This window comes from Alligator sinensis, unplaced genomic scaffold, assembly GCF_000455745.1.
Source record: "Alligator sinensis unplaced genomic scaffold, ASM45574v1 scaffold983_1, whole genome shotgun sequence".
In the NCBI taxonomy this organism is placed as follows: Eukaryota; Metazoa; Chordata; order Crocodylia; family Alligatoridae; genus Alligator; species Alligator sinensis.
This window is the reverse complement of record NW_005842015.1, coordinates 884,294-895,182: the sequence shown is the minus strand read 5'-3', so window position 1 is coordinate 895,182 and position 10,889 is coordinate 884,294. Positions and strand designations below refer to the sequence as shown.

Here is a 10,889-nt window from a genome sequence, read left to right as displayed (position 1 = left end):
AGAACCTGGGACTCATGCTCTCTGGGCAAGTGCCCTAACTTCTAGGTTAATGAGCTAAAAGATGGGATAGCTCTCCTCCACCTAGCCTTCCACATCCTGGCTCCTCCCTTCCTATCTGCTAGTCACATTTTTGCTGCAACTAAAGTTTTGGGACTTGTCTGGAGCTACACGCCTACACAGTGATTCTCTTCCCCTGCAGATGGCTATGCGGCCATAGTGCGGCCGAAAGAGCATGCAAAGGAGGGAAGCAAAGAGTGAGCAAAGCTACACTGAATGCTAAACTGTGCACAAGTGCCAAAAACTGCAATTACGTGGCTACATAAGTGTCACTTAGGCACTTGAAGGGGAAATAGCATCTGCTCCTTTGTTTCTAAAGGGAATAAGCAATCATCAGAAAGCGAGGTCTCAAAAGACTGCATTTAGAAACACACACATAAAACAGAGGTATTAAAATCCCTAGAAGCAAACAGAAATTAAATGAAAAATGAGTAAATGAAGGTTTCGACTTGTAAACGCTACGTAAAAAGTATCATGATCACAAAATAGAAGTCAAGCTGCTGTCATACCTCTCAAAAAACATCCTCCACTTCAAAATAATTTAATCAACACATACAGCAATAGCAATAACACCACAGTCCTCCCCAGGAATCTTTACCTAGGCAGAAGGGATCCTTAGTCTTATCAAGCTACCGTATTAACTAACAAATGTCAGAATGACTCCTGTTATTACACACAAATGATCACATATCATAAAACCACTAAAAGTAGAAGCATCAGAACATGCCATTAAGCTCCTTAAAAGGTGCACAACCAGAGTCTCCAATGTGTGAAGACTGGGTTCCATTTCTCCAACCACTGCCTTGCACTGAACCCCGAAAGACAGCACGTCCTATAAGGCCAGCTTCAACATGGCTTTCTTCAAGCTGGCAGATCGCAGCTACTATAATAGTGCAAAAAGAAAGGAGAAGCTAATTTGAGACTATCTTGAAACACAGCCATCTGCATTTTAGAGGCACACTATAAAATTCTCACCAGGGAAATTGCTACTCATTTGGTACCACTCTTCACCTGGGTCACAACTGAAGAGAAAATTTCTCGCTACATTCTTCCATAACACATGCACATCTCTCTTGGCTCTTCTGCCCTCTTCCTGAACATGGAAAAGCCCTTGACAGGGTGACATGGACATACCAGATCTGCTTACAGGGACACAGCAAAGTGAATTCATAATACAGCTCAAAACTGTATGTTCAAGTCTTTCCTTGCTAGTTTAGCTTTAGCCTCAATATCAGAAACGCATCAATTGCAGTGGGATAACCAAAAAAGGCATTCCCTTTTCTCTTTACACTTTATATAAGTGAACCTCTGGCCAATAAGATACAAAAGAACATTGGGGGTGCACCAATCAAGATTTTTTGGGTCAATACTGACAGCCGATTATTAACCAGCCATATTGGCCACTACCAATCCTATTACCAATATGCAGCCCAGCAGCTTTCAGAGCAGCATCTGGCCAGTAAGTCTGTTGGGATGAAGGGGCATGAGGGAGGCAGACCAAGGCCCCCACAGTGACGGAGAAAGTGGGGTTGGGGCAGGAGCCAGCACTGCAAAGCCAGGGTGAGGCAGGGCACAGGATGGAACCACGGTTGTCCGGGGGGTCTGGGGGCATCTCCTGCTGCTGCGTACACCCCCCGGAAAAGATACGGGGAGCATGTGGTCCCGAGATCTGTGCACAGGGCAATGGTGGGCTGCCCACTGCGTACTCGCGGCCAGAGGCTGCACCAGGATCTTTCCAGAGGGGGCTGGGCCCATGCTCCACTTGAGGTGGGTAGCCATGGCACTGGGGTAGCAGTGGCAAACAAGGCTATGGCAAAATTTGTCGTAGCACCCCCTTTCTCCCCCTCCCAGCACCACTGCCACCCACCCTGACCACAGCCCAGTCCTAGCCCCTGCACTGGGAAGAGCCCAGAGCAGCCTCTAGCCCTGAGTCCACAGAGGGCAGCCCGCTTTTGCCCCATCCACAGATCCGGGGGGTACATGCCCCTTATGCCTCTCCCGGGATGCGAGCTGTGGCTCCATTGCACACCCCATGCTACCCTGGCTGTGAAGCGCCTGTCCCAGCCTCACTCCCCACCTCACCACAGGGGCCTCGATCTGCCCCCTGACAACCCTTCCCTCCCCCCACCCTGCCCCTTCCTCCCAACAGACTTACCAGCTAGACGCTACTCTCCAAGTTGCCGGGCTACACTCCTGGCCATGTGCATACTGCAGCTGTGCACGCACGCACACACACACGCACAGAGCATTTAATCAGCGACACTATCAGCCATTAAAAGCCAATTACTGATAATGTCAATTTTCTTTTTATTGGTGCCAATATTAGACGGACTGATGTATCGGTGCATCTCTAAAGAACATTATTATTTTTTATGTGTATGACATTCCCCTACACACCACAAAACCAAACCAATCAACCAAAAAACCATTAAAATCGTTCAAGTGGCTAAACCAAAAAAACAGTAGTTTCTTTAAAGGCCTAAAATAGTGCCATACATCCTCTGTGCACAGACTTACATGTATTAGGAAACAATTAAGGATCACTTACATTTTTCAAATTGTTTTAGTTTTTATATAGCTTTGGATGATAAAGGAAGGTTAGAGGGGATCCAAACAAGTGAAAGATGGAAGTAAAACATAACACCCAACACAGAATAAGCACAGATAAAAATACCGATGATTATTTGATGTTGGTATGGAAAGCTGCAAGGCATCCCATCTGGTAGACCCTTTTTTCCCCCCCCTCCAAAAGGGGAACTCATTAGTCAGGTTTGAGCCACATTTCTCTTGTTACATAACCCTCAAACCAAAGGGAGTCTGAGGGACCCCTCTGGCCCCAGCTCTACATTGTGCTGGATTCTATCCTATGCTGGCCCCAGCTCTGGACACTGTGCACCATTCACCTACCTACTAGACAATGCAATCTGAGCCCTACGTGCACACCTGCTGCTACAAAAATGTACGTATGAATCAGTTCCAATCCACCAATCCAATCCACCACCATGAATGAGTTTCCTTTTTTCTGTTAAACTATCCATAGGTAAAAATACTTGCACTCTGTACTTTCTGGCATAACTCAGCTAAGTGACAATGAATGGATCAATGGAAGGATGGATCTTCATAACAATTACTTTGTGACACAAGGTAAATGTTCATGCTATTTCCAATGACATGCAAACACTTCCAGGACCAGGCATATCTTTTTGGAAAGATGCATCTTAGGTTGTATAGCACTGCTTGTTAGGGGTGTGCAAAGCGGGCCCTATTCGATTCAGATTCGGCCCGAATCAGGGACAGTGATTTGATTCGTTGATTCAGATCACTGTCCCTGCTTCGATTCAGCTGAATCCAAATCTGAAGATCCGATGCAGATTTGGAGAATCAGTGATTCGGGCATAGACACAGCTTTAAAAGTTTTTTCTATGTACCTCAAGGTACCAGCACAGCTTGTGAATGCTGTGATGCTGGGGCGGATGGAGCATCCCACAGGAGTACGGGGGGCGCTCCACATGCTTGGCAGCAAACCCAGAAATAGACCGGAGGTACTTCTGGTCCACTTCCGGGTCTGCAGGGGAGTGCACGGGGAGCACCTCCCCCCCTCCCCAAGCCCTCCCATCTTGGCAATCAGCTACAGAAGGACCCCCGAGTGCCCCCTCCAGACCCAGGAGGCACCAGTCGCTGAGCTGGGGTCACATGGGGGGGTCCCCTGCGCGCTCCCCAGGAGACCCGGAAGTGGACCGGAAGTGCTTCTGGTCCACTTCCAGGTCTGCTTCCGAGTGCACTAGGGACCTCACCACACTCCTGTGGGACACTCCATGCACCCCAGCATTACAGCATTCACAAGCCACCTGGTACCTATAAGTACACAGAAAAAACATTTAAAGCTGTGTCTATGTCTGAATCACCAAATCTTTCCAAATCGATTTGGAGGGTTCCGATTCAATTCAGAGGGATTAAAGGGTCTTTTGATTCAATTCGGATTCAGATATTAGGCCACAGAATCGGGCCAAATCTCTGCCGAATTAAATCAGGAACCAAAGCTTCACACAGCTCTACTGCTTATATTACCTCAGGCCATAAACATACTTTAATGCAACTGAACTAAGTCATGAGTTTAATCAGTATAGCTCTGATCTGGTCACTTGTATTTGTCCATTATTCACTGGATTAAAAAAATTAAAATTTCCCACTTAATTTTGGATTCCTTCCCTCCCTTTAAGATTAATGCAGGGGCATGTTCAGGTATACATACAGTTTTGGAAATAGTCAGCCCATATATGTTTAGGAAGCAATCTTGATACAGACTTCAAAATTAATGGAACTCACAGATAGACACATCTGTTCTGTTCTTCTCCATTTGCACACACTTCCCAGATGTTTGCTCATACTCCCCCTTCCTCAACCCCTCCATGTACAATCCTTTCCCAAAGCTTGGCTCTTCTTTCCTGTGGGCAGGCTGCACAACCGCCTGATTTTTTTGCCTAAACCCGTCTCTTCTGCACAGTCCTCTCCAACTGACAGCTTCAGTCCTTGAGTGAGACTCCCATTTACTCCCCTCCTTTTATATAGAAATGACCCGTCCCTAGACGAAGCAGCTGAGCTGGCTCCTCTTCATTTCCAGCTACCTTTAGAGATGTCCAGGCTCATACTTCCATTTAGGAACCTGGACACCAAGGAAAAGAGCCAGCATCATATGACCAGTCAGCTCTCCTCAAACTACAATTTTGAAAGCATTGATTTTAAACAGCCTTTTCCCCAATTATATTGGGAAACATGGGGTTTTAAAAGAAAAGAAAAAAACCTGATGGTGCATGTTAAACATTACTAGAATCAAATCCTTCATTTCTAATTTTCATCCTATAGCAGTTGCAGAACTGCTCACCCTTCATACACTGTAATTTGAGTAGGAAGAGGAAGTGCACAAATTAAAATGATATGGATTAATAAAAAAGCCCTACGTGAAGAACAAAAAAACAAACAAGATTTTACGTACTAGCATTCTCTCTCCCTCTCTTTCCCGCACATATTTAGCAACTCCAACCAAAAGATTTACATGACATGAAAATTCTCAACAATGGCTTGCATGTACCAAGCTTAGTTGAGGAAGTACTATTAATAGCAGTGCTGTTTGCACAGACAGTATTTCTACTATGAGCCCCAATTCTGATCTCAAATGTGCACACTACTGGATACACAGCAAGCACAGAGATCAGCTTCTAACTGTGGGAACCCTTCAGGACATCCAGCATACACATGCAGAATACGTAGTTAAGAGAACATTGTATGTGCCCATTGCTAGATAATCCCAGACACATGTTTTGGTTGGCAGTATAATAAATTGTTTCCCAAACTTTTTTTAAACGAGTTTATAGCAACAGGTTACTCAAACATAAGACTCAGGTGTGAGCTTGTTTAGTTCCAAAGATCTGTGTTACTTGTGCTTAATAAAAGTGTGTTAAGAGTGGACTGTAGGCAGGCAAGGTTCTTAGGGTAAATCCGGTATCTTGTATTAGACCAACTCAGACAGCTGGAAAAATTCTTCTTTGCAAGCCTTCGGCCACACACACTCTTCGTCAGGCTGAGGAAGCATCTGCAGATGGTCTGTGTTCTTCCTGGATGGAGTGGCAAAGCAGCCAGAGTGTATCAGACTTTCAGATGGACAAGTTTACCCTGCCCCCCACCCCAAACCCCAACAAAACAGACTAGTTATGGTGACCTGAAAAACTTCTATTTTTTCACATTTTTATACTTCTAAATAAACCTCACCTTGGACACTAGTATAATATAAAGTTATATTTCTTTGTTAAACAGCTTTTATTTTTAAACTGTTATGTCAGTTTATTTAGAACAAAACCAATTTAAAACTGAAATCTGCGAACAAGAATAGATGATGATAAGCAACAATGGCTATTTTTTATACCAACGGTTAATTGCAACCATTTCATGATTCCATATGGCAAGCCCAAATTTCTAGTATGAAGCCTCATTCAAATCCTTCAGTTAGAAACTCAAAACAATTTAAGTCAGAACCCTATATCCAATCTATTCATACAACAGACAAAGTCCTTAATGGGATTTCTGTTCATGGAACATCTAAAGAATCAGGCTAGTATATTCACTATAAAGGATCATTACATACCTCATGGCTAATGCAAACACACTGGTGGATCCAGGTTTTTGGAAAGGGGGGCCCAGGAGCAGTACCCTGTTCTGCAAGGTTGGCTGCACCCCCCCACTCCCAGCCTCAATGCCCCCCCACCAGCACAGACAAAACACCCAGAAGCAGCAATAGCAGGGATTTTTAAGTCCCTCAAGCAGGTAAGAATCTTCCCTCCCCACCCTTTCCCTTCCATGCTCACACATCCTTCCCTCACCCACCCACCGCTGCTGCTAACCCCAGCTGACCCAGGGCAGGGGGGTGAGGGGACAGGGAGGGGGCACTATGGGCTGCACATGCAGCTAGGCTCAGCCAGAGACAGCAGGGGCAATGGTAGTGGTTTCCTGCCCAACCACTACCAGTGTAAAAATGCGGTTAGGCATCTGGTGTGACTTTTGCTTGCTGCTGTTGCTGCCATGATCACAAAGACATTTTTTCCTCTTGCCTGCGTCCCCGCCTCCAGTCGCCTTGCCCTAGGCACACCACTGTCCTGTGCCTGCTCCCAGGGACCAGGCAGGGACCTACCTGCTGCAGCCTCACTGTCTGCAGCTGAGCTGCATGTAGAGTCCAGGTGGAACAGGCAGGAGTGACCCTGCAGTGCTGACACTAACCCCCAGGGCAGTCAGAGACAGTAGCAGCAGTGGGTGAGGAGTAGAGCGGATGCATCACTAAGCAATATGGAAGATGGGGGGATTCCCACTTGCTTCAGGGACTTATTTAAAAAAATGTCCCCAGCTCCTGCTCCTTCAACAGCATTGACTGAAAGGGACGTACATTCACACTGCTGCACCCCCTGGGATCTGCCCCTGTACAAACATCTGTACATACGATCTGAACAGCTTGTTATGAATCACACTGGGCACATGCTGTCCAGCTCCTAATTTAAACTTTTTAGTGTAATTTTAAAAGTATGAACCCCCATAAAACTATGTTATTTATAATAACAGGGCAAGTTCAAAAATTGCTTCCAACCTCAACTACTTACAAATTTTAACTAAAAATCTAGACGCTTATCTTAGATCATAAACACCACCACAAATCCACAAAAATAGCATGCACAGACCACAGCAGCAGATAGCATTTATGGTAAAAAAGCAACTTTCATAACAGCTCTTTAACCACTGCCTTCATGCACAAGAACAATCGTTTATTAACATTTACTTTCTTTTCCTTTTCCTATCTACATAATGATCCTCCAGCAAGACAGACCAGAGCCATGTCATGTTATACAAAACTCTTATTCTTACATGGCAAGATTGGATTAATGCTGCCTGGAACAAAAAAAAAAAAAAGAACATAATTTATGAGGCCACTCTTAGTTATACTTGTACCCGAACATCTTCATTTCAGATAATACAGCTATACACACACAAGATCCTGTAGAACTTACTACCTGTACTCACACAATTGGCCCCATTAAAATCAACAGATTAAAATAACTTGTGTGAGCAAGGGTTTGCAGGGCTCAGCCAGGGTGGTTTCTAATATACTTTTAAATCCTATTCCAACAAGAACTTCATTGGCTTGTTCTCCTGTCTCTGAGAGGAACTAGGACTTCTGACATATTCTGACAACAAGCACCCGAAAAGGACTGAGGAACTGTTATGAATATGACCTTCTAGGACAGATCTTCATAAATCAGAGATGTGAAAAATAACTCACAAGTTATGAAAAACATCACTCCAAACTTCAATAGCCTCAACAGTTAACATCATGATGCAGCAAACAGAAACAGGGCAAAAGCAATCTATCTACAGCAACCACAGAGCTCTACATGGCCTAATTTACTCTCCTGCTTGGCCCACAGCACATAATACAGACATGACCAAAGAAAGAAAGAAAAGCAGAAGGTATAACTGAATACAATCAGGAAGATATTTGTGACCCAAGAAAAAATTGAAAATATTGGAAACAAACTAAGATCCAGACCCTGTCAACCGATTAGTATAAGCAGACTTCTGTGCCAACACGGTGCCCCATCTACTTCACCCCACCGAAATCAGTGGGCCCTTCTGCAAATGGATCTCCCCACATATAAATTGATCTTCTTCATAGAGGTAAAGTTACAGAGCACAGAGTCTGACTGCACAGATCAAGCTGCAGGGTTGCAGCCTACGACAACCCAGGCCCAAGCCAAGCTTCCCCCAAATTTATGAGTATTTATATCTAAAGAGAAATACACTTGAACCTCATCACTAAATTATTCTTAGCTCTTAGACAAAAAGATTTTTGACCCAACAGAAGCCTGGATTTATTTTTTATTTTTTGTACAAGAACAGAAGAACTTGAGGACCTTCAGTGAGGTATGGAAAATCCTGAATGAAATGCAAACGAAAAATGCTACAAAGGTTTTGCAACAAACATCATTCATAATTACAAAGAGGCATCAGCATAAGATAATGAAAGGCTACTGTCCAGTGGACCCATCTCTGGAATGTCAATAACTCATACTCCTTAACTGTTGGTATAGCTGTACGATGCAACTAAAACAAGTACATTTGTCAGAGGAATTGCCAGTAAGAGAGATAAATGAGTATCTTGGCCTCTTGCTAATGAAAGGTCACGTTCCTGTAGTAGCTACTCTCACCTCAATAATTTTTCCACAAAGCAAAAACCTACCTAATCCATAAGACTTTCCAATGGTTATAAAATGCAGGCATTTGAATACTGCTAAGTAATAAATCTAATTAAAGGAAAGGGTGAAAGGTTTCTCTTTAAATGCTGTCCTGTTGATATGCTGAAGATTTAGTAGTCAGATGGAAGTGAGATACTTTCAGAAGGCTGTTTTGTGACAAATATGGAGGCAGTTACTGCAAGGGATTTGGAGAAATACCCAAATAAAATGTTGCTGTTTAGGGGTCATCTATTTTACCCTGCCAAATTTGTTTGTTCCCCATTAAGTAGGCTTTTTCTATAAGAACTCCTTACTTCTTATAAAGCAGATAACCCAGCTAATGATCTGCATGTCTGACAACAGGGAAGTACAATTTGATACCCATCACAAGGTATTTGTAACTAATTAACCAGCAACACCACTACTAGGGCATATTCCAGAAACCAAGGGGGTACTAGAACTGTCCTTTCCTTTCACAAATGTAGGCCATAAACAGTCACTACCACTTTTTTTGAAAGAAATACGGGTTTGCTAAGAAAGAAAATACCTGCACCGCATAGCTTTGAGAGCATGAAGCAGTCAGCGCCCTACAGCTGGAAACGGAAATGCTATGCTGGATTTACGCTCATCCTAACAGAGCAGAAAGTCCTCTGAAACCAACAAGCATAACACTTGTTTAAAGTAAAGTAAATGGAAAAATCAAGCCCCTGTGTTCCTGCTGGAGACAGAAAAAATTCTGGTTTGCCTCCAACAGCATGGTAGTTTCTGAACAGGATGCATCTTCCAATCCTTTAAAACCCTATCATGGTTCCCACAGATGTGCAGACACAGTAAGTTACCCATTCCTTACCATGTCACTAGAAGGTATATACCTTAGCCAAGATTTCTAGCCCCTCAATTGCTGAGAACCCTCCAGGAGAGGTGGGTTTGTCATACAAGCACTGGAGCATCCATCCTCTGCAAACCAGACTACCACAAGAAAATCCAAACAGAAAACACAAGCCCAGCCATCACTTTTGAAAAGTTAACCTCCCAGGAAAAAGTTTATTTCATTCATCCCTAGAGTCCACCAGGTAACTACGGCACACCTGGCCCCCTGGAGACACCCCCAGCCCCAGCCTCCTTGCTCCCTGCAAAAGTGACTCACCAACAAGGAGGGTGAGGATAAACACCAGAAAGCAGAGCGCTTGCCCAGCTGGACCACCCTAAGTGCCATCCCAGTCAGGCCTTTTGATGTGCCATTTTGGAAGGGGGGTCAAAGCCCGTTAAGTAGAACTAGAAACCCCCAAGAAGGGCCACTAAAGATCACTGATTGCGCGGAACAACTAAAGGACGAAACAGGGAGCGAATGTTAAAGGTTCAAAACAAGTGAACCAAGGGGGGGGGGGGGGAAGGGCATACCAGACAGTGCTCGCTGGCCCTCGAACGTGTCCAACGGGCCAACGGGCACTGCCTGGTGAAACTCTACCTAGAAATGTGAACACACCAGGGACAGGAAAACAGCCCCACAGTCCCTGGGGTTGTCCCTGTCCCCATCCCTGCCAGCCATAGCCTCCTTCCTGGTTAGGTATATAGTCCGCATAGCCTGGGCCAGGAGGAGCCATCCAAGCAGGTGGCAAAGCTACACAACAGCACACTCCTCTACCAACAAGACAGATCCTTCCCACTTGGGAGCACAGGCACCTGCATCACCCCCCTCCCCCACCAGCCCGAGCGTGCACACATGTCCACACACACAACACCCCCTGCCCCCTCCCTGCCATGTACCTGTAGCCTGCACACACCACCCGCGCTCTCCTTGCCTGGCACCCAGCACCAGGTCCCCACACAAGCTTGGAGCAGCCACGGGGACGGGGGAGAGAAAGCCCCCAGGGCGCCCAACCACCCCGCCTGCACCTGGGCAAGGCTGCTGAGGCCAGGGCCATGCGGAGAGCAGCCTCTCGCCTTACCTTGGAGAGGCTCAGCAACAGCAGCAGCAGTAGGCTGGGGAAGAAGGGCTGCTCCATGATCCCGCGGGGCTCTGCTCAGCCGGACTCCGGCTTCCCGGGAGACATGGCAGGG

The 10,889-nt window shown here is 45.4% G+C and overlaps 1 protein-coding gene across 7 annotated transcripts in view; it reads right to left on the bottom strand.

Moving 5' to 3' along the window:
• PTPRJ (protein tyrosine phosphatase, receptor type J) overlaps positions 1–10,889 on the bottom strand; it is a 171,455-nt gene that overhangs the window by 129,896 nt on the left and 30,670 nt on the right. The window contains exon 1 of one of the 7 annotated variants that reach the window (XM_006022016.3): positions 10,778–10,889. The exons of 5 other annotated variants lie outside the window; for them this stretch is intronic. In XM_006022016.3, coding sequence (XP_006022078.1) covers positions 10,778–10,834 — 57 coding nt within the window. In that variant the 5' untranslated portion in view covers positions 10,835–10,889. The remainder of the gene's footprint in view (positions 1–10,777) is intronic. One more of the 7 variants, XM_025202109.1, reaches the window with a different exon arrangement.